Here is a 24,745-nt window from a genome sequence, read left to right on the forward strand (position 1 = left end):
ACTGCCTTTTAAGGGCACCGCACAGCTCAAACCAATTCAAACTGCGATTCTTCTTATGGTAACGCCAAAACCACTCCAAGGCATTTCCGTCAAACAAAAGATGTACGTATTTACACAATAGGGTGAAATTTCCCCTAAGTGTGTTGTCTGTCATAGTTTCCACTCTGTACACAAACTCCTCAACCGCTATTCCATCTTTACTTCCTGAAAACGACAGTCTCCAATTACGAATAATGTTCAGGACTTTTTCAGAACTGTCCTGTGAAGTGGGCATTGCTTCCATAGGATTCTCATTTCTCATGGGCAATTGTTCTCTTCTAATGGTAGATTGGTTTGAATCCGAATTACCATTCAAATTCAAGCCGCCTAATGCCGCACTTAACTGACTCGCAATAATTGATGTAATTTCATTTCGAAACTCATTGATCGATGACGACACTACATCACGAATTCGACTCTCACCCATCGGTTGCGATAACTCTGACTGCACCGAATTATCAACTTGCCTCGTCAGGCTCAGACTTCGTCTTTGAAGTCGTCTGGTTTCCGACCTTGTCCTACCCATACGATTAGAATCAGTGCTTTCCAAATCAATCGCACGTTCCCCATTAGCTTGACCAGAGTCACGGACAACGGAGTTATCCCTACTATGTGAAACCGGCATTGTTCAATATCAATAAGGGATTTTAGCTATTTGGGAGTAAATGAGCTGGGATTTGTGTCATTAATGTGGAGAAACTTTGCACATGGCAAATTCATACTACGGAGATGTAGTATATTTTTCGTTTTGTTTGAAAATTACTCCAAATTCACTATTTATATTTTTTATTTTATTTCAAATAAAATAAAAGCTTCAAGTTTATTGAGGAATGAATCACCTCACTTGCCTTTTAAATGAAAACCCGAGATGATTGAGTTCAAAATGGGATGATATGGTTGTCTTTTATTTAGAGGGGTGTATGGGATACAACTTACATTTTATGTAGATGATAAAAAGCTGCAGAGAACCAACCACTTGGATGTGATGCTGTAGTAAAAGGAGATCGAGACTTCTTCGTGGCAACACCAAGAAGCATCGGCCTCCACTCAATACAACAACACACAAAGAGGATGGTTAACTTGTTGCCATACTATTAATTTGGAATACTGGGATGTTTCAACAGTGACTTAAAAACTATTACATGGTAATTCAAAATAAGGTAAGGTAAATTAGATAATCAATTCAAATAATTCAAAATAACATCAGAGGGAAACTACTTTCAACATCCTGCCCCCCTTGGCCGGAAAGGGCAACAATTATAGAGCGCGTTTGAGCTGGTTCAATATACGAAAAGCTTTCTCCAGGCACCGTTGAGATTTTTCTGAATTACTGTTATTACCATAACGTAGTCTAGAATTTGCTGAGTTATGACCACCTCTCTCGGCTGGACGCAATTGTGTAGTTGGACGTTGGCATTTGTTTTTTAGAACTCTTCTTCTGTCAGCTCGGCATCGTTCTGGTTGTAGTCTTTGTTGAATTGGTTCATGGAGTAGGGTGTGGTGTCCCCTTTCGCAACGTTGGCATAAATTAGTTGATGTGCACTGCGCTGTTTTATGCGAACGGGCCAAACAATTTAAGCAATACTTATGGCGAACAACAGCACGACGACGATCTTTGACCGCCATTTTTAAGAACTGTCTACAATATCTAAGAGGGTGATAATTTTTACAAATTAGGCATTGATGGATTCTGGAATTTCTTCTGTCCCTGTGGAAGACAAAATTTTGTGTGATGATATGAAATAATGATAATTTCAAATAGGTACGTCTTGACAGAAACGATTGTAAGGAATATTTAAGATTGAGGAGCATTATATGGTAAAATACACAATTTTACTATTGGTCTCCTTATGGTCCCAAGCTGAGTCCTTATATCAGCTACCCGGGCAAGACCGTCTGGTCCTAGATAAACTTTTGTAATGCGACCCAACCGCCATTCACACGGAGGCAAGGAGTCGTCTTTAATAAGGACGAACTGGTCTACGGATAAATTCTTTTGCAAACGCTGCCACTTGTATCTGCTTTGAAATTCCTTAATGTACTCATCCTTCCACCTCCGAGCAAATTGGTGTTGGATAGATTTGAGTTTATCCCATTTGTCTACAATAGGAAATGTCTCGTCAGTAGCCTCCGGCATAGCAACCATAGGAGCACCTCGTAAAAAGTGACCTGGGGTCAAGGCTAATAATTCCAAAGGGTCGTCCGTCATCGGTGATAGGGGTCGAGAATTTAAGACCGCCTCGATTCGTACTAAAAGGGTGCAAAATTCCTCGAACGTGTATTTGGCATTCTGGGTTACTTTCCGAAAATGCATTTTAAAGGATTTCACCCCAGCTTCCCAAATTCCCCCCATATGTGGGGCATTGGGAGGAATAAAGGTCCACTGAAATCCATGTGTAGCGTACTTTTCAACAATATCCTTGGATATGGCTTTGAGAAAATGGACATATTGGAAATTAAATGCTCTCTCAGCCCCCACAAAATTAGTACCATTATCCGACATCAACTTTTGTGGCAGGCCTCGCCTTCCAACAAATCTTACAAAGGCAGCCCGAAATGAGGCAGATGAAAGGTCCGAGCAGAGTTCCAAATGGATGGATTTCGTACTTAGACAAATAAAAATGCAAACATAACCTTTAAGAAATGTAGCCTGTCGTAGTCGAGACACCTTTATTGGAAATGGTCCCGCGAAATCTAGACCTGTTATGGTGAACGGAGGGGAAAATTTGCTTCGTTCAATAGGCAATGCTGCCATGAACTGTGTTTGGAGGCGCTGTTTATATGCAATGCAAGTTTTGCATTGATGTATGCATTTCTTTATTGCTGATCTAAGCCTCGATACATAATATTCGCTTCGAATTGTCCTTATCATTAGGTTGTGTTCGGCGTGCATCAAAAAAATGTGAGTAAACTCGATTAATAAAGTGCAATATTTGGACTTTACGGGGACTATGATGGGATGGCGTTCGTTAAAGGCGAAATCTGAATTTGAGATTCTGCCTGAGGCTCTGAGTACCCCACATTTATCAATAAAAGGATTTAGAGAATATAAAGGACTTTTCTTGCTAATAGGTTTTGACGTCAAAAGTGAATGATATTCCTTGCCATAGTACTGCCTTTGGGCCAAAGTAATTAGCAAGTTTTTTGTTTCGGTGAATTCGGAATGTGTTATAATTTTGGAGTCTTGAGTGTGTTGTTGTCGGTTTTCTTTGTGGGAGTTATGCAAAAACCTTCGTACATAGCAAATTACTCGTATGGCGCGGTCCCACCTTGAAAATCTTTCTAAGGGATCTACAATTTCGATCATATGGAAAACATTTATCTTTTTCTTTTCGGGCGGGTCAATATATGCAGGAAGAGACTTTGGCCATTCGTTTGGCGGCTCTATAAGCCATGTTGGACCCTTCCACCACAAGGAATTCTGCATGAGGTCCATAGTATTACAACCCCTAGAACCCACATCTGCTGGATTGTCTGCTGATCGAATGTGACGCCATGAAATGTTACCAATATTTCGAATAATTTCTGCTGTCCTATTAGCGACGTATGTCTTCCATGATGATGGCGGTTTTTCTAACCAGCCGAGGACAATCGATGAGTCACACCATAAGTAGAGGTCATAATTATTTATCGGGAGTTGAGACAGTACTTTTTTCACCAACCGAGAGAGAAGTAGAGCACCACACAATTCCAGTCTTGGTAGACTTACGGGTTCTAGCGGAGCCACTTTGGTTTTTGACACAAATAAATTAGATTCCGTTGATTGATTTCTTTGGACACGTAAATAGATAACCGCGCAATACGCCTTCTCAGACGCGTCACAGAAACCGTGAATCTGCGTAGAGACAAGGGGGGCAAACTTTACCCAGCGAGGAATATGTATGTTGGGTATTAGCTGTATGTTATCTACAAATTGATTCCACTTGAGCAGGGTATTGGGTTTGACGCTTTCATCCCACTTAGTTCCTTCCAACCAGAGATGTTGTAGGAGCATTTTTGACTGGATTATAATGGGCGAAATCCACCCCGCCGGGTCAAATATTTTTGCGACAGTGGACAGTATTTTTCTTTTTGTAATATCTAATTGTTTTTCTATGGGTTCTATTTTATATGAAAAACAATCTTTCAGCGCGTTCCACTGTATTCCAAGCGTTTTAGTACCGCTTGTTTCTGCGAACTTGAGAAAGTCACAATCTAAGAGTGATTCGTTGGGAACGGATTCCAGTATATCTTTGGTGTTTGCCGATATTTTTCTCAAATGAAATCCAGCAGATTCCAATACCGTAATGATTTGAGAGAGCACTTTTATAGCCGAATTTAAATCATGAGAGCCTGTCAGAATATCGTCTACGTATGTCTCATTTCTTAAAATATGTGCTGCCTGAGGAAAACGATCCTCAGAGTCTTTGGCAAGCTGTAATAATGTCCTGATGGCTAAATATGGTGCACAATTTACACCAAATGTCACCGTTCGGAGTGTGAAGTCTTGAATGGGATCGCATGGGTTCATCCGAAAGACGATTCGTTGAAAGGGAGTGTCTCCATCATGGACCAAGATCTGGCGATACATCTTTTCTATATCACCGCAAAAAACGTACTGATATAGCCGCCAATTAACGATCAGGGTCATGAGGTCCAGTTGTAGGGTTGGTCCAACTAATAAGATGTCATTTAAGGAGTTGCCTGAGTTACTTTTCCTTGAAGCATTGAAGACTACCCTTAGCTTAGTACTCCGACTGTCGGGCTTCATAACCGCATGGTGAGGCATATAATATGAGTGAAATGAACCTTGGGAAATTATTTCCTGAGATGATGTTGGTGTCATATGACCAAGTGTCAAATATTCGGCCAAAACATTTCGATAAGTTTCGGCAAACTCGGAATTTTTTTTCAAAGAATTTTCCATACCAATAAACTGGATGAGGGCTTTAGAACGAGAACACCCCAAAGGCATCTCCCGTGGAAACCCAGGTTTGAATGGAAGTTTAACCACATATCGGCCATCCTTATTCCTATACGTGGTCTTCAAATACAGAGATTCGCAGAACTCATCTTCTTTCGAAAAGGGAATCTTATTCGGTATCTCTTCCTGCTCCCAAAATCTTCTGAGTTGTGTACTAATGGCTTCGTCATCCATTTCAGAAATTCCAATGGAGAATGCCGAAACAGATTGACACTGAATAGGCCCGCTAATAATCCAACCGAATATTGTGGCTTGAGCAAGGAGAGATTCAGAAATCTTACGTAACCCGTTTATGAGAAGAGAGGGCATCACATCGCTGCCGAGGAGCAAGTCTACATTCCCAGGAGTGTAGAAATCAGGGTCTGCGAGTTCCAAACCCTCTATGCCACTAAAATTGGTTTGTGACTTGGCTATCTCGAAATTAGGTAAAAGCCTTGTGATTCTTGGGACAACTATCGCTCCCAAATTCACCTCAATCTCATGCTTCTCTGAATACAGAGTTAACGAACATATGGAATTAGAATTTGCCACAATTTCACCACCCATTCCATGGATCTGGAAATTCTTATTCTCAACCACAAGCTTTAATCGCTGCTGAAGAGTCTTCGAAACAAAAGAGCGCTCAGAGCCTTGATCAAGAAAAGCTCTTGCTTTTAACAAATCACCATTGTGCTTTATTTGGACAACAGCAGTAGGTAGCAAAGTGTTTCCTTTCCAAGAATTGTCAGCATTAGAAGTAAAGTGTGAAGCTGTTTCCAAAGTTACATTGCTGTGATGCGTATAAGAAGAATCCGGGGCTTCTTCTGGGGCCTGAGATTCGTCGCTAACCGGTGATTTTGGACTATAGCTTTTTTGATTAGAACTAGCTCCATTTCGGGTAAAATGCAGTAGTGAATGATGGTTCTTGTTACAAGTGTTGCATGTGAATTTGCTCTGACAGTTCTTCCGAGTATGAGTATAAGAGAGACAATTAATGCATATGTTATTTAAGGAGACAAATGTGCTTCGAGATTGTGGGTCAAGCTTTTTAAATTCTGGGCATTGTTTCAATGGGTGGTTAAGTTTGCATATCTTGCACGGGAAACTGGCTTCATTCTTGGTCACAGTAGTACTTTCCCTATGAATTTCTTTAGTTGCAGGTCGTGCATCTTGAATGCTATTCAAACGTTCCACCACTTCATACCTATGTGAGAGAAAGGTGTCCATTTGTTCCCATTCTGGAAGTTCCTTGTGAGATTTCAGGGACTGTTCCCACAGGGAGAGAGTTTCGTGGGGAAGTTTAGTGGAGCAAATGTAAATAAGTATAGGATCCCAGTCCTTTGTCGAGATATTCTGCGCCTTCAGAGCAGAGAGGCAGTCATTAATTGTGCTTCGCAAGTATTGAAGGGACTCACAACTTTCGGAAGTAATGGGAGGTAAATTTAGAAGAATTTTAAGTTGATTGTCCACTAATATCCTTTTATTTTCGTACCTCATACGCAAAGCCTCCCATGCTAAGCAAAAATTTTCACCGCAGAGCTTATACTTCTTCACAATCTCTCCTGCCTGCCCGCGACACTTGAGGCGGAGGTGATAAAGCTTTTGAACAGGCGGTAGTCTAGGGTGATCGACATATACCGCAGAGAACATGTCTCTAAATGCTGGCCATTCTTCGTAGCCTCCATAGAACAGCTCCGTGTCGCAGGGAGGTACCTTTATAGCTAAATCGGTAGCTGGAATGTCATTCGCTATAAAGGAGGAGCTTATAGGGGAAGCAACAAAAGTTTTCTGCAAGTCGAAGATATTCGCCTTACAATTATGAAAGGACTTCGTGCATGTGCTATATTTGCCTCGTGCCGCTTCCAATGACTTCTGGTCAAGGTCGCCCTTCTTATTGATAAGAAGTTCCTTATATGACCTTTGCACCTCTGACCATCGATGGTTCAAGTCATGCAAATTTACCTCAAGCATTGAGTCCGTAATTTCAGTCTTTGCAAGGTTATCAAATTCCGAACAAAATATTACCAAATCATCGGAATAAAATGTAAAATCCTCCATAATGGTTTGTGTCTTGGCTTAAAAGAGGAATATAAAACTCAGGTATTGTGAATTCAAACGGGGTTATCTCTTAAAACAAAGGGATTGTTTATCAATTGGGTCCAAAAAATACTGATTCAAACCAATACTGCGTGTATATTATCTTTACATTGCAATTAGAAGAAAACAGATTCCGCATGCAGGGGGCAATACAAGTTATTGTAGATGAATTTCATACCCGTTAAAACGTCCAGCATGTGTGCCAAAAATTAGTCTCTAGCGGCCTTTATAAGGGTTCTAATCGAGAATAGATTTATAAATTAGAATCAAATACTATTGCATAGTACAACTCCAGTTAACATAAATAACCAGCTTGTGCAAAAGGTGAAAAATTATATATGGTACCAAATGTGTGTTATTGTGAATCACTAATGTAGAAATAGTGTGGCGTACTTTAAGGATGATTCCAGTTTATTATTCCAGATTCCATTTAGAATAAATGGAGATCTGTGATTGTTCAAAGGTGGTTATTGTGTTGGGCATTTGCATTCAACAATTATTAGTCTAATCGGAATGTGTTGAGTTTCTCCTATATTGGCTTATAAACATGCAAAAAAAAAAATTGATGACGCCTATTGTGAATGTTGGTGAAAATGTGTTAGGCTTTGATGGTGTGTCCAGAAATCTGTAGGCAAATGTAGTAAAACTATCATGAAACTAAATTCTACCGAAAGATGGTAGTTTTCGTTCGCCTGTATCTTTCTCGGAGGGAACTTGGATTGTTCAGCCGTAAGAAATGAGATGGTTCATATTTTTTCACTTATCTTTCTAGCTAAAAATTGGAATTGGACTTACATCATTAATCCAGCGGGACATCACCAAAGAAAATATACTGCTGACGAGGTGGTGCAGTTGAAAGGGTTTAGAAATTGGGTGTCCCTGTCTATTGACTTGGAGGAATGAGTCGGTGAGAACAATTTAGTTGTACAAGCCTTTCGAAATTTTGTCGCCTCCTCTTTTAAACAGGGATGTACATACATTTAGATAACGTGGTTCAGGCGAAGACTACGTATTTATGTACGTTCTGTATGTTTTCCAAAAGAAATATTGGATATTATTCACATTACTTTATGCGATGATGGGGCTTCCTGTAATTGGAAGTTACGATGCCGCCGCCTTTATTATCTATAAAGAATAGAAGGAGAATGGGGAAGGTGGTCTTTTGCCGAAATAGTAATTAATTTGCGTATACCGATTAATTAATTTTGTGGTTTTGCTGAAGTGTACAGTTCCTGCAGAATGTGCCCGTTTCCAAGGTTGGTGGCCTTGAACCGTTACCTACACGTGTCAGGGCCTTGTAACTAAAAATTTCAGCAATTCTTCGCGTTCTCGTTGCGTGGGATGGAGAACAATAGTTTTCCACCGATTTCACGATCTTGAACTAACTTTCCGTTGTCTGATGAAAAATATTTAATAAAAACTTATAATTCTCCTTTCGGTCTTGGCACATGTAAAAAAACGACAGTTTGACATTTGTTACAGCGAGTTAGGGTTTCCGTGATACTAACAAAATGAACTTTTGAGGTATTTAACCATTAAGCTGTGTTCAATAAAGGCTCGAAGGACCATGTTCAATATCAATAAGGGATTGAGGAATGAATCACCTCACTTGCCTTTTAAATGAAAACCCGAGATGATTGAGTTCAAAATGGGATGATATGGTTGTCTTTTATTTAGAGGGGTGTATGGGATACAACTTACATTTTATGTAGATGATAAAAAGCTGCAGAGAACCAACCACTTGGATGTGATGCTGTAGTAAAAGGAGATCGAGACTTCTTCGTGGCAACACCAAGAAGCATCGGCCTCCACTCAATACAACAACACACAAAGAGGATGGTTAACTTGTTGCCATACTATTAATTTGGAATACTGGGATGTTTCAACAGTGACTTAAAAACTATTACATGGTAATTCAAAATAAGGTAAGGTAAATTAGATAATCAATTCAAATAATTCAAAATAACATCAGAGGGAAACTACTTTCAACAGGCATTATTTAAGTAAAATAGAAATAAATATAAATGATTTCAACAAAACAAAAAAAAATATGGTCCCCAATTCAAAAGGTAATTAAACAAACAAATATAACAGCTATATCTCTAATATCACTACTTGGTTTGAGTATCTCAAGGCTAAAGTTCACTCTGCTTCCTCCAACTAACGCCATAAAAGAAACTGTTATACAGCATTATTCTGAATGGAGTATAATACCGAAATTTATCCAGAATTAAAACTCTCCACCTGAATAATTTGTAAATACCAGCAGAAAAGTTTTAAACCAATATGAGAGTTTAAATCCGAAATTCATCCAAACTCAAAAATCTCAATCACAATTAATTTAAAAAAATAGACGAAGGAAAATAGGAGACTGAGATTATATGGTATAGCTCCAAAAATGTCCAGAACTAAAACTCCATAAAACTCATGTCTAGTGGATCATAGAAAAAGAATAGAACCTTTGATGCAAACTAGTGTAATTATCAATTAAAATAATCACAAATCCTGTATTGCAATCAAAAAAGACGGAAAAAGTGAAAGGAGAGAAATGTATAAAGAGAAAATTTGAGACCTCAGCAAGTTTTCTTTTCTTGAAATTTATCAAAATGTTTAAGTCAGAATTGACCAAATATCTACGCTGAGTGCCCCACGTTGGGCGCCATTTAATTATGTAACGATCTACCATATAATGGCCCTATTCACCTTGGAACTAGCTACCTACTGGCCCCAGCCGTGCTCAGTCTTGGGGGGCGTTCTTTCTCCAACAGAAATAGGCATGGATGCAATTACATAAAGAAAATTTAGGTAGCTCTTATGATAATAGACAGATGGAAAGGAAAAGTATAGAAGTCGTAGGAGAATGACGTTAATAAGAAGGCGTGACCAAAGATGTCAATTGGTCACATAGTATCCTACACCCACCCTGCCGTGCAGAAAAGTATCTGAATACCTAACTGCCCTCAAGAGTATCCTTTAGCAAGAGTACCGAACCTTTCGTGATTGAAAAACGGCGTTTACAAAAACATTATAATATATATTATAGAAATTAATAAAAATTCATAAAATTGGTTGAGTGGAAGAGATTAATTAAAATGTAGTGATTCAATGACAATAAATGTAAAATAAAATGTGTAATAGGGTGTAATGAAAAATAAAACGGAATATAAATTATTAATGTAAATGTGTTATTATTCTGAACTTATTTCTAATTCCTAATTGAAATGTTATGACGTTAAATTAAAAAAAAAAATCTTATTGAAATGTTATGTAGATAAAATGAGTATTTTGTTTTAATATTCCGAGCATTCCAAAGATTTAATAAATGGAAGAGAAAATAATCAAAGACTTACCGCAATTGTCCCACGTTGTCATCTGGCCAGTTGACGATCGTTGTTGACATGGTAGTTAGATATGGCAAAAGAGGGTTAAACTTTTGAGATGCTCGTAGATAATTAAGTTAAGGTGTCTATGTATATTAAATTAGGGTGAAAGCTTAATCTATTTCATTGATGTAATTCCTGTTAACGCTCCATTAAGACTTGTTTTGACATTATATTTAAATTTGACTTTTTTCACTGTTTTTCTTGTCAATTTTCCTTCAAAATGTTAATTTTGGTTAAAATGTTCCAAAAACGTTCCATTCATTGTTGGAATCGTAAAATCCGGGTAGTGTTCTGGTATCCTTATGGATACCAGAACTATATGTCAGTCCTGGTTGCTTGTAGGGAGAAACAGAAATATTTTCAAAAAAAAAAAATTTGTAATCTTCAACAATCCAATTGACAAAATGCTGGACTCCAAATGTGCCCCCAAATATGCCTATAATGGGGCTATGCGTCCTTATGAGTTGGATTGCGATTTAAAATTCCAATCACTAGCATAAGTTTCCGGGAACCAATTCTTTGCTAATTTTCTTTCTGAAATCCCGAAGTATAAATGCCTAGAATAACATCTTACTTATCATCTTGCAAAAAAAAACAAATTGATATTATTTCCTTAACTATTCTTGCAAAATTATCCTAAGTTCTTCTTTTCTCCGTTTAATTTTATATTTGAGAAAATTTTCTTATTATTACGACCGAACAGTATGAAATTTGAATTGAAATGAAAAATTATGTACACCAAAAATGAAATTGAATTCAGTCTGACATTTCTTCCAAAGAAAAAAAAAATATTAAAATTTTGAGCCTACTACAATTTTCAGTAATTTTGAAATTCAAAGTTCCAAAACTATAAACCAAATGTACATCACATATGCTTTGACATTTCATCATGAATAGACTTACTAACGAGCAACGCTTGCAAATCATTGAATTTTATTACCAAAATCAGTGTTCGGTTCGAAATGTGTTCAAATTTTGACAAATTTTGTTCAGCGATGAGGCTCATTTCTGGTTGAATGGCTACGTAAATAAGCAAAATTGCCGCATTTGGAGTGAAGAGCAACCAGAAGCCGTTCAAGAACTGCCCATGCATCCCGAAAAATGCACTGTTTGGTGTGGTTTGTACGCTGGTGGAATCATTGGACCGTATTTTTTCAAAGATGCTGTTGGACGCAACGTTACGGTGAATGAACATTTCGAACCGAACCGATTTTGGTAATAAAATTCAATGATTTGCAAGCGTTGCTCGTTAGTAAGTCTATTCATGATGAAATGTCAAAGCATACTGAGCATCTTTCTCTTTGACACCATGTCTGAAATCCCACGTGATCTGTCAAATACTAATGCATGAAAATCCTAACCTCAAAAAAATCACCCTTTACTTCCTATTGGGGTGGTGTTGTGGGGGTAGGGTGGCCCCATAGACACTTTTCCCGAATATTGATATCAGATTCGTACTTTACTCCCAAAGTCCTTTTATTTGAGCCCCATATTGCCATGGTCGTAAATTTGTTTTCTTTGGGGGACGTTCTCGGGAATAGACGTCCCCTCAAACACTTGGTCCCACATCTGATATCAGATTCGTATTCTACACTCAAATACTTTTTATTTAATCCCCATATTGCCATGGTCAGTAAATAAGTCCTGTTTGGGGGGTGTTTTGGGCAAGGGGTGAACCCCCAGAAACTTCGTCCCAAACTTGGATATCAGATTCGTATTCTGTTCGTAAATACCTTTCATTTGAGTCACATATTGCCATGGTGGGTAAATGTGTTCGATTTAGGAGTGTTTTGGGTGTTGGGGTGGTTCCCCCAAACACTTAGTCCGACAATTGGATATCAGATAAGTTTTCTAATCTTAAATACCTTTCATTTGAGTCCCATATTGTCGTGATTGGTGTATTTATATATAAATTTGGTAGATTTTGGGATGGGACGCCCCCCCCTAGGTACCCCATCCGAAATTTAGATAGTAAATTTTTGTTTGTAGGTTACTAAAAGGGAGCACACAATTTTTGGCTTTTAATCGCACCACCCATCTCCGAGATCTGGCATCCTTTCAAATATCAAAAAATGTAGCACCCTATTTTCACCATGGGATCATTATGCACCATCTGTGAAAACTTAAGAAAATCGGTTCAGCCGTTTCTGAGTCTATAAGGAACACACAAACATACAAACAAACAAACTGACCAACAAACACAAAATGGTTTTTATATATAAGATTCGATAAGCAGCTCACGCCATTCGTTGACATCCGAACTTCCCCATATCTGGTGATGTGCATTAGCCTCACTTCCTACAACGAGGCTCTTCCTCCCTAGAGAAGCGGCTTCGATCAGCGACTTAAGGTTTGAAGTCGACATCTCTGAATCGTGTGCCATATATAGGGAAGCCAACCAGTAATGAGACTTGTTTATTTCAAGGCTGGTTACTACTTAATCTTCAGAGCTTAGCATCGGAAGAATGTGTCTCCCATTTCCCGTACCCTTGAGTAGTTTAAATCGCCGCCTTACAATGGTGGAGATTTATCTGTAGAAACCTGACCATAGCCGGGATTCAGAACTTCCACTACTGTTGTGTTAGCCTCGTCTTCTGATTCCACCAGGAGCTTCCGTATGCATCCAGGGGCAGGTCCTGAGGACACTGGACACTTGCGGTGTGAACGATTCCTCCTTAGCTGCATCACTAGCTGCTGCTGTCGAAGTACTTTTTGAGTTTCGATTTTCCCCGCTGGCGCACACCTTGAGCCAAGTCCAACTGGATGACCCACCCACACAGGGTCTGTCGGGTCCCGTTTCGATGCCACCCCGATTACTCTTAGATTTTCAAATTTTACTGACTTCCTATCTTGGCATTAAAGTGTCCTAGCGCGATTTTAACGTTGCAGGTCAGCGTTCATATGTTCTCTTCTTCTTTTCTTTATCGGGACATTGACACACAAAACATAGAAGTGAATTTGGCTTTTATGCTATCTCATCACCCAGAGTAGACCTGACGACGAAGTGTTGTAGCCTCCGACTAACCACAAATACCCAGCCAAACTCATGTCCGGTATTCCATATCTCATGTCACTTATGTCTCGTTAGTTAAAGCCCCTTGGAACCGTTCAAATCCGATAAGATTTGCTCCCTTTGGAAGAAATGATTTCAGGAACAGGGCCATATTTAAATTTATACCGATTTGGACAATTTTAGTGCCGGCCTGGGTAGCCTACCCAGGCGACATTGACAGCAAATCTTCGAATCACGTCTTTTAAGGATTCGGATCCTGGCAAGGAAATAAAAGGACTTCAGTGCTTGTTCTCCTCACGATAATGCTACAAGAGAAGTATTTTGTATGGTCTTAAGTCAGCTAGACTTCCACGGAAGGACGGACGTCTCTAGGAAGGCAAATTTTGCAAATTTTTGCCTATGAACCTTCCATTAAGGAACAGGAGCAAACTTCTAACATATCCATGAGTGCAGTCCGATTCAAGTTTAAGCTCAATGATAAGGGTCCTGCTTTTTATAGCCGAGTTTGAACAGCATGCCGAAATGCGACACCTCTTTGGGGGGAAGTTTTAACATGACATACTACCTCACAAATGTCGCCAGCATTAGACGGGAATAACGACCACTGAAATTTTTATGATGATCTTGCTAGGATTTGAAACCAGGCGTTCAGCGTCATAGGCGGATATGCTAACCTCTGCGCTAGGGTGGCCTCTAGGAAGGCAAAAACCGAAAGTCTGATGCGTATACGGCCGGTCTCGTTAATTGAAGACAAACAGATGGGAGTTTCTAGTTCCATCAGTTTTTCTTCCCAGTGTAGACAACATTCGGAATTCCTTGAATTGTCATTGTTGCAAAACATTTTTGATTTCCCGTTCACTTGTTATAAAAGAAATGATAAGAAATGTTTTGTTTTCCAATTTTATAAAATGGGTTAAATTTTCCAACAAAAGGAACACTCACTGAAATTCCATTCCCTGAATGGTCTTCCTTTTGAAAATTATCTAATTTCCGCTGCAAAACATCGCAGGCACCTTAATTAAGACGTTTTCCTTGCGAAAGACACACCGTTTTACTTTGCCATAAATTCATTTAACAGAACAACGCGAAAGACAATAAATAGCACAACATTAAGATAAGCCTACTGACATCCTGCAAAATGAATACCAAATCAAAAATAGGAACCACAAACCTCTTGGAGGGGACGAAACAAAACTTTACAAATTATTTAACGACACGTGAAAATCACATCAATTATCAAAAAAAAGGAACAGCAAATAAACACAAAAAAACAACTCAAACACACACACAAAAGAAACCCATTTGATGGGTATCTAAATAACGCTACCGGTCGTCGACAACAATTCAAGAAAATTAGAACCTATTTAGGCGGCCCACTGGCAGGCAGCCAGCACAACGACCAAGGGTCTATGACAACGTGGCCAACAAAGCCGTTGGAAATTTTGAAATAGATACCAGGATTCGAGGAGCGAAATGATTAGGCAATAAAGTTAACATCAGCTCCTAGGCAAAAGACGGACGTATAAAGCAAAAATGCTCATTTCCGGGGTGATAAGTTTAGAAAGCCCAACAACAAATCCAACACTAGAACAAAACACGAACTGTTGTATATTTAGAATTGGTTGGAAATAAAACAATAAACAAACCCATTCCCCCCCCCCCCCCCACGCCCCGTCTACAACTTCATTATAAAAGAATTGAAATATTTTTGCTGAAAGCAAAGAAAAACCAAAAAAAAAAAACATAATGAACGTACACACAAAATATTTGCCTCATTCATATTTAACGCCCCCACGTTTTTTGGGTGATTATTTTTTATTTTAGGAAATCACGCAATCGGTGCCGTTCGCAAATTCCCCACATTGCCATTGAATGCGAACGGTGTTTGGATCGACCCCACGGGGGGCGTTTGGCGTCAGGCCAACTCAACCTCATCTTGTACAACGAAGGAACAACTGCCGGATTACGCACAAGTCACGGGACAGGCATCGTCAACCACCCAAGCCCATCATGGCCATCAACACAATCAGACCAACATGCCATTGCCGGATTATGAAAGGTAAGCTATAACCCCCCCCCCCACCCCCCATTATGGTGAACTGCAAAAACAAAACAAATTTTCTTAGCCCATTACATTCACGAGCATATCCTGCCTCCATAGAAAGGGTTTAATTTAAATCCCCCACTCCCACTGTGCCCCCCGCCCCCAACTACACTGTGGAGGGCCAAAAGGAAGGCACAAAACAACCTCCAGTAGTTACGTGATAAACAAAATGGTTGTAAAAGGCATTGTCGAAATTAATAATATCTACTCTCCAAATGGGGTATTAAAGTTCTTCGCAAATGGCTTATTTATGAGTTTTCCACTTCGTTGGCCGGGGTTAAATCGTCGGCGAAACAACAAAAAATGTTAGAAATTATTATGCAGCCATTGCCTGGAATATCTAATTGTGGGCTATGCTTCTATCTGCTATTCTCAGACTTATGCTCACAATAATTAAATATTAACGTTCATTAGATATTCGAAATCGAATGCAAATGTAAGAGGAATTGGTAAAAAAAAAATACGAAAAATGTACAATCATTAAAGATACCAAATGCGGAAATAAAAGATGAAATAAAACATAAAACTTAAAAAGTTAATGAAAATGAAGAGAGAAAATATAAAAGTCAAGCATTAAAATGGTATAGCATGGGTCATACCATGTAGGCTGGAATTCGATGACATAGACTGCCAGTAACTTGGAGGGAACAAGGAGGGAATGAGGAAAAGCAAGAACGAGCCCCAAGCCGAAGCTTGGATTCCTACCAACATATTGGGTTGCCCAAAAAGTAATTGCGGATTTTTCATATAGTCGGCGTTGACAAATTTTTTCACAGCTTGTGACTCTGTAATTGCATTCTTTCTTCTGTCAGTTATCAGCTGTTATTTTAGCTTGCTTTAGAAAAAAAGTATATTTGATTAAAGTTCATTCTAATATTTATTAAAAATGCATTTACTTTCTTTTAAAAAATCCGCAATTACTTTTTAGGCAACCCAATAGATAGCTTTTATACCCACCACTATAGGATGGAGGTATACTAATCTAGTCATTCCGTTGGTAACATCTTGAAATATTGATCTAGGACCCCATAAAGTTATTTGTTCTTGATCGTCTCGTCATTTTGAGTCAAACTAGCCATTTCCGTCCGTCCGTCTGTCTGTCGAAATCACGATACCGGTTGAACGCGTAAAGCTATCCCCTTGAAATTTTGCACAGATGCTTAATATTGATGTAGGTCGATATTAAGTAACATGGGCCATATCGGTTCAGATTTGGATATAGCTCCCATATAATCGGATCTCCCGATATGGCTTCTTGAGCCCTTAAAAGCCGCAATCTTTGTCCGATTCGGCTGAAATTTTGCACGTAGTGTTCTGTTAGGCTTTCAAAAAATGTGCCAAGTACGGTTCAAATCGGTCAATAGGTCCCACATAAACTGATCTCCCAATTTGACTTCTTAAGCCCTTACAAGCTGCAATTTTTGTCCGATTTGGCTGACATTTTGCATGTAATATTCTGGTAAGACTTTCAACAACTGTGTCAAGTACAATTCAAATCGGTCTATAACATGATTTAGCTCTAGACATCTAGAACCCGATTTGACTGAAATTTTGCATGTGCTGTTCCGTTGTGGTTTCCCAACAACTGTGCCAAGTACGGTTCGAATCTGTCTATAATCTGATAAATGTCCGGTTTGGTTTCTTGAGCCCCTGGAAGCCTCAATTTTTGTCCGATTTGGCTGATATTGAGCATGTAGTGTTTTGTTGTTACTTTCAACAACAGTGCCAAGTACGGTCCAAAACGGTCAGTAACCTGATATAGCTCCCATATAAGCCATTCTCCCGATTTGACTTCTTCAACCCTTTCAAGCCGCTATTTTTGTGCGATTTGGATGAAATTTTGCATGTGGTGTTTGGTTGTTACTTCCAACAACAGTGCCAAGTACGGTCCAAATCGGTCCATAACCCGATATAGCTCCCATATAAACCGATCTACCGATTTGACTTCTTGAAACCTTACAAGCAGCAATTTTTGTCCGATTTAGCTAAAAGTTTGCATGTGGTGTTATGACTTCCAACAACTGTGTTATGACTTCCAACAACTGTGTTATGACTTCCAACAACTGTGTTTAGTACCGTCCGAATCGGTTAAAAACCTGATATAGCTCCCATATAAACCGATCTCCCGATTTGACGTCCTAAAGCTTTACAAGCCGTAATTTTTGTCCGATTTGGCTGAAATTTTGCACATAGTATTCTGTTTTGACGTTCAACAGCTATGCGAAGTACGGTCCAAATCGGTCTATAACCTGATATAGCTCCTATATAAACCAATTCCCGATTTGACTTCTTGAACCCTTAAAAGCCTCAAGTTTTGTCCCATTTGGCTAAAGTTGAGCATGATGATCTTTCCCTAAGGCTTTTGGTCTTCCCGGTTTGCGTGTACCATCGTGTTTGCCTTCAAAAGACTTCTTTGCTGGAGCTTCTCCATCCATTCTGACAACATGACCTAGCCAACGCAGACGTTGTATTTTGGTACGTGTTAAAATGCTATCGTTGTCATAGAGCTCGTGGTACATACGTCACCTATATTCTCCATTAACGCAATCTGGTCCATATATTTTACGAAGAATCTTTCTCTCAAATACTCCAAGCACTTCCTCATCTGCTTTCACAAGTACCCATGCTTCAGAACCATATAACAGCACGGGTAGTATCAGTATCTTGCATAGTGTAATACTTCACAGATTAGTACCTCAAAAATGTCGCCATCATTAGAAGGGGGATTAACGCCGCTGATGATTTCTCTGATGTTCTTACCAAGACTCGTACACAGGCGGTCAATGTCATAGTCGGTCATGCGAACCTCAGCGCTAAGGTGGCCCGGAATAAGACTTATAGGAGATCAATAGGCCTTGGTTTCTATGGAACAAATATCTGTTAAGAATCCTAACATGACTTTATGACATGATGTTTTAGTTTTCATCCAAATACAAATCTTTCTTCTGAATGCCGGCCGTACCGGGCCGAATCTGGTGAATCCACCAACATGGATTCTACTAAAAATTTACACAAATCAACATATGTGTACTGTGAAGTTTCTATCAAATCAGGCAACAAAAGATGCTTCTAGGATTCATAGAAAACCAGTCGGGAGATCCGTTTATATGTTTGCTATATTCGGTTATAGACCGATGTGAACCATATTTACCACGCATTTTCGACGTCAAAACAGAACACTACGACCAAAATTTCAGCCAAATCGGGCAACAATTGGGCCTTCAATATTTCAAATCGGAAGATCTGTTCAGATGGGAGCTATGTCGCTTTATAGACAGATTTGGTTTGTACTAAGCGCGATGTTTGGAAGTCCTTACAGAACACTAGGTGCAAAACCTCAGCCACATCGGATAACAATTGATCCCCTGGAAGCGATCAAGGTATCAAATCGGGAGATGGGTTTATATGGGAGCTATATCAGGTTATACCACGGATGGAATGGAAGTCATAAAAAACACCTCATGCTAAATTCTAGCGGCCCACGAAGTCAAGTCGAAGGAACATTTTATATGGGAGCTATATCCAAATCTGAACCGATATTGCCCATTTGCAATCACCAAAGACCTACATCGATAAGAGGTATCTGCACAAAATTATATACGGATTTCTTTATTCTTTCGTGGCTTCGATAGACGGATGGACGGGCATGATTAGATCGAATTTGAATATCAATCCTATCTAGAACATATGTACTTTACCAGCTGGTCCGGTGCGATTCGCTGCACCCAACATAACTTTTTATACACTCCACCATTGGATGGGGGTTCATTAATTTCATCATTCCGTTTGTAACACCTCGAAATATTCGTCTAAGATCCCATAAAGTATATATATTCTTGATCGTCATGACATTTTAAGTCGATTTAGCCATGTCCGTAAGTCCGCCTCTTGTTGTTGGTCTGTCCGTCAGTCTGAAAACACGCTAACTTTTAAAGGAGTAAAGCTAGACGCTTGAAATTTTGAACAAATACCTCTTATTAGTGTAGGTCGGTTGGGAACGTAAATGGTCCATATTTTGATATAGCGGCCATATAAACCGATGTTGGGTCTTGACTTCTTGAGCTTCTAGAGGGCGCACGTTAGGTTAGGTTTAAGTGGTTTAAGGTTTAAGAACCATAGGAACAGAAGAAGGAAGATGCCTTTTAGCTCCCAGCGTTGAACCATTCAAATCGCTTTAAACACTCAACAGCTTGCGATCGTTCACACCCGCTTAATCAGAGAGGTTCTCAACGAAATGAGAACCTAAAATGGAACTTCTTCTGACTGCCAGTGCGGGATACACATACAGAAGGTGTTTTATAGTCTCTTCTCTTCGATGTCGTCACAACTTCTGCAAAAGTCGTTACTGGCAACCTTCAGTCTGTCAGCATGTATTCCGATTAAACAGTGACCTGTCATGACGGACACAATGACTGAGACGTTTGTTCTAGCTAATGACAGCAAAGCAGTAGACCTCTTCAAGTATAGACCAGGTCACATAGTTTTGGAATGCTCACAGCACCCTCTTTGTGACCATCTATCATTCGTTGTCCTTCGGGCCTGGTGCCGAAAACTTAGCTTACATGTCGCTAGAGGCATACCCACAGATTCCAGTTCTCTTCGAATGTGTAAGGTAGTTCTTAGACTCGCAAGCTTGAACGCTTTACAATTCCCTGGGATATCTCTGTGGCCCGGCACCCAGAACAGGTGAATTTTTAACTGTTCAGCCATCTCGTTGAGAGATCTGCGACACTCGAGGGAGGTTTTTGTGTTCAGAAATTCGTTCCCAAGGGATTTAATGGCTGCCTGGCTGTCTGAGAAGATATTTATGCCAATCGTCGTTATGACATTATATCTTAGCCATGCCACCACTTCCTTCATTGCAAGGATCTCCGCTTGATACACACTACAGTGGTCGGGTAACCTTTTCGATATGTCCTGTTCTAAATCTTTAGAATACACCCTGAAGCCCACGTGGTCGTCTATTTTGGAACCATCTTCTATACGTCTTTCTAACATCTATTAACAGGGATATTGTATTGGGTTGCCCAAAAAGTAATTGCGGATTTTTACACTTTTTTTCTAAAGCAAGCTAAAAGTAACAGCTGATAACTGACAGAAGAAAGAATGCAATTACAGAGTCACAAGCTGTGAAAAAAAAATTGTCAACGCCGACTATATGAAAAATCCGCAATTACTTTTTGGGCAACCCAATAGTTCCAATCGGTTCTATCTGGAATAGTGGTAAAGTACTTTTTATCAAAAAGTGGCTCAAGAAGGGTTGTAATTCATACTGCCTTGAACATCAGACATTGTATCAAGAATAACACAGTGTCCGTAACAGCCACATGATCAAACAGAAAGCTCCATTAGCCTCACGGCAATGGTGGCAGCAATTTGTCTAGCCACAATGTCCAGGCGCATTAGATGTAGCATTAAATTCAGTGCATCAGATGGTGTCATCCTTAGTGCGGCTGTGATGCCCAAACAAGCCATATTTTGGATCCAGTAGACTATCGAACAGTAGCTGGTTTTTTGAAGCGCCGTCCACCAGACCACAACACCATATAGCATTATAGGTCTGACAACTGCTGTATATAACCAATGCACGACACGCGGTCTAAGCCACCAACTTTTGCCAATGGCTCTCTTGCAGGCGTATAGGACAAGAGTTGCCTCTCTTGCCCTTTCCAAAATGTTGGATTTGAAGTTCAATTTCCTGTCCAGCAAAACACCCAAGTATTTTGCGCTTTCTGTAAATGGAAATTCTCTCCTTCCAAGGATCTGAGTTTATAAAGACAAATTTGTAGCGGAATCCTTGGTGGAGGGTACCCAAGATTCGGCTCGGTCGAATTAAGCACTTTTTTACTTGTTTCTAATTCCCCTCTCACCAAGCCAATTGACAGCAACTTACCTTACAACCATTTCAGTTTTAATGAAATTTTTTATTCATTTCTATAATGAAATTCTTCTCCTGCAAATAGGAATTCGGTTAATATCTTGTTTATCCTCAGTTTCATTTCATTTCAGCCATATTTTCTTAATGAATTTTTCTACATTTCACGGTTGTTGCTGTTTGAGTTGATTTTTATTATTTTCGTGTAGCATCTTTTGCCATAATTTTCTTAATTAAGTATCTCTCGGCCAAAAAAAAATTTGTGGGCCACAACGGAACTCTTGTTTGTTGGCTTGCTTCGTAGATTTGTTTTTACCTTGAGTTATTTTTTCTGTTAACTGTTGAAGTGGCCTAAAGTTACTTAAGCTGTTTTTGTATTATTTTTCTTCGAGTATTTTTGAGTTATCTTCTAAGTGGTTTTTAATTAGTTCAGTTTGTTGAACACATTTTCCTATTTCCTGTGTGTGTGTGTGTGCGTGTACCTTGAGCAAAATATTCCTTGTATATTTCTTTTGGAGTACTTCTCCATGTTGCCTTTCATAAAATTAAATTGAGGTGAAATGGAATTTTTCTTCGAAGGATGTTGAATAAGGCAAAAAGCAAATAGGATGAACTAAGTTGTTAAACGAATCAAGATGCTATCTTTTACAAGGGAAAGATTATAGGCAAACATAAAGCTGTAGTAAAATTAAAACGAAACAATTGCGTGAAAGTGGACTTGAAGAGTAAATTAAATCATAAAAATAATTTGTATTTTACTGCTATTAGTTTTGGTATATGTATAGCAAAGGCTAATTTTTATTACCATAAACCATCTTTCAGTGTTCTTAAAACACAAACAATATTGGACATAGAAGAATGGAACAACCGAGTTCGAACGGCAGCATTTGATAAAGGTTCCTTCTTGAATGAAGGATCGCCAACAAACTAATGATATCAGTTTTCAGTCACTTTAGCAATGTTCAGGGTAGGTCGATATGACAGTTAAATACTTATCATAGAGGTCACATAGATAATTATGTGACAATTTTTTTACACGTTTGATAAACTATAATCAAGAAGATGCATTAGAGATCTCTAGGCTACGAGAGATGCTAGCCCTCTACCCCTATTACCATATGGTACTTTCAGATGTCAGGGAATAAAGGGACAATGTGTAGTGGGGGAGACACAAGAACTACTCTTAGAGGTGACACCGTAAGAGAGGTTATCCCAAACATGCATTCGTTGAGGATAATTAAGGAATATGTATCTGAACCAAGAATCCTTTGGGTGATCAAACGTTTTGACACCTCTAAATCGCCAGGCCATTATGTGAAAGATACACTGGCTCTCAGGCTTAAGTCTAAGTTAATTCGTTCATTAATTGATTGCGAAATCCATCAGGCATCAACTCTACCATAGGAAAGTTTTTTAATATCTTTCTAAAAGAAGCCTTACGGCAGGCTAGTAATCTGTGGATTTAAAAAGATGGGTTAGCAGGAACACCTGAAGCAGGTGTACTGTCTTCTCTACTTTGGAATATAGCCATTAACAATATATTATTGTCTCTGGAAGAAAAAGGCGTAAAAGTGGTAGCGTATGCTGATGGCGTGGCTATAGCTGTTAGGGAAAAGTTTGCCAGCACTCCAAGAGATATACTTCTACGTGCAACAGCAAAATGGGCTACCGAACGTGGTCTAGGTATAAATCCGTGCAAGACAGAAGTAGTTCTTTTGAGCAGGAGATACAAGTTGCCTACTTGCCTCCTTGAGTGGAGAGAATGTTCCATTTACAGAAAGCGCAAAATTCCTGGGTGTTTTGCTGGAAAGGAAATTGAACTTCAAATCCAACATTTTGGAAAGGGCAAGAAAGACAACTCTTGCCCTATACACCTGCAAGAGAGCCATTGGCAAAAATTGGGGGTTTAGACTGCGTGTCATGCATTGGGTATATACTGCAGTTGTCAGACCTATAATGCTATATGGTGTTGTGGTCTGGTGGACGGCGCTTCAAAAGTCCACCTACTGTTTAATACTCTACCGGATCCAAAGGATGGCTTGTTTGTGCATTACAGCCACTCTGAGGACGACACCATCTGATGCACTAAATTTAATGTTACATTTAATGCCTCTGGACATTGTGGCTATGGGGCCTAATCTAGAGCCAATCAGGTTAGAGTTTGCTGTGAGTATTGGAGGGCATGAACTTCGCGAATCCAATTTCAGACAAATTGGATAAAAGTTAAGACTTCTAACAGCTCAAGAAGTCAAATCTGGGGATCGGATTATATGGAGCATATAACTATTTGTGTAGTGATTAGAATCATACTTAGCACAGATATTGGAAGTCAGAACGGAAGTTTTTTGTTTTGTTAAGATTAGGTTAGGTCAGCCCATTCGTCGGAAAATTTTAGCTTCAAAGGGCTCAAGAAGTCAACTCCGGAGATTGGTTTATATGGGGGCAATATTAGTTTACACAGAAAAACAAGCAAAAAAGCATTAACTTCGGTCGGTTCAAACTTTGGATACCCGCCACCTCGGGTATATATGTAAACCTCCTTTCGTCACAATCCGATGAAAATTGGATAACACCCCAAATTCGGTACGGACATTAAGTGGTCTAATAAAAATAATTCACTATTCAATTTTGTAGTACAGTAAATACGCTTCTTAATGGGCCAATATTTTAAATCGAGAGATCGTTCTATATGGCACCTATAACCAAATCTGGACCGATCTGTACCAAATAAAACAAGCATATATATCACTCTATATGACAGCTATATCTAAATACAGTCCGATCTTTTCCATATTTAGGTCAGACGGCAGGTGGCTTATAACCACTAACCGATTCAATCTTCAGTGAAATCGGGTAACAAATGCAGCTTTTATAGGTTCCAGACCCTTAAACGGCAGATCGGTCCTAAGATATACCTAAATATAGTTCGATCTGAACCATATTTGGGACGGATGTAGGAAGGATTAAAACAACTCACTCTTTTAAATTTCAGCGAAATCGGATAAAAAAAAGCTTTTATAGGCATCAGACCCTTTATCCTCAGATCGGTCTATATGGCAGCTATATCGAAATATAGTCCGCTGGGTACCATATTTGGGGCCTACGTTAAGAGGCGTAAAACTCCTCAATGTTTCAAATTTCAACTAAATCAGTTAAAAAATAAAGCTTTTATGGACTTTAGACCCTTTATCGTCAGATCGGTCTATATGGAAGCTATATCTAAATATAGACCGATCTGTACCATATTTGGGTCCGATGTTGGTAGGCCTAAAACTACTCACTGTTTTAAATT

At 39.2% G+C, this 24,745-nt stretch overlaps 2 protein-coding genes across 5 annotated transcripts in view; one reads left to right on the top strand and one right to left on the bottom strand.

The window, feature by feature from the left end:
- The window catches only part of LOC106087012 (protein sax-3), a 435,183-nt gene that overhangs the window by 405,137 nt on the left and 5,301 nt on the right, over positions 1–24,745 (top strand). Inside the window, exon 11 of the mRNA XM_059364263.1 lies at positions 15,299–15,533. Within this exon, the coding sequence (XP_059220246.1) occupies positions 15,299–15,533 (235 nt within the window). The remainder of the gene's footprint in view (positions 1–15,298; positions 15,534–24,745) is intronic.
- On the bottom strand, positions 912–9,063 carry LOC131995538 (uncharacterized). 4 transcript variants are annotated; one of them, XR_009397492.1, is made up of 3 exons: positions 8,271–8,583; positions 7,874–8,203; positions 912–1,687 (listed from the first exon to the last, which is right to left on the bottom strand). XR_009397492.1 is itself a non-coding variant. In XM_059364266.1 (3 exons), exons 2-3 carry the CDS (start codon positions 7,876–7,878, stop codon positions 1,297–1,299), a joined length of 456 nt encoding a protein of 151 aa, XP_059220249.1. In that variant the 5' UTR covers positions 7,879–8,203; positions 8,271–8,579; the 3' UTR covers positions 912–1,296. The 4 variants fall into 4 exon arrangements, 3 of the variants coding, with proteins under 3 accessions (XP_059220249.1, XP_059220248.1, XP_059220247.1); XM_059364266.1 differs by having other exon boundaries at positions 912–1,747; positions 8,271–8,579; XM_059364265.1 differs by lacking the exons at positions 7,874–8,203; positions 8,271–8,583 and adding an exon at positions 8,780–9,063.

Source organism: Stomoxys calcitrans, chromosome 3 (assembly GCF_963082655.1).
Source record: "Stomoxys calcitrans chromosome 3, idStoCalc2.1, whole genome shotgun sequence".
Classification (NCBI taxonomy): Eukaryota; Metazoa; Arthropoda; class Insecta; order Diptera; family Muscidae; genus Stomoxys; species Stomoxys calcitrans.

What these genes read in the sequence shown, in the direction of transcription:
- LOC131995538 (XM_059364264.1), bottom strand. Translation starts at nt 8,880, where the DNA reads ATGCTTCTTGGTGTTGCCACGAAGAAGTCTCGATCTCCTTTTACTACA. An exon ending in TTTTATCATCTACATAAAAT is followed by an intron (nt 1,748 to 8,779) that starts GTAAGTTGTATC and finishes TGTCTTCCACAG; the next exon opens with GGACAGAAGAAATTCCAGAA.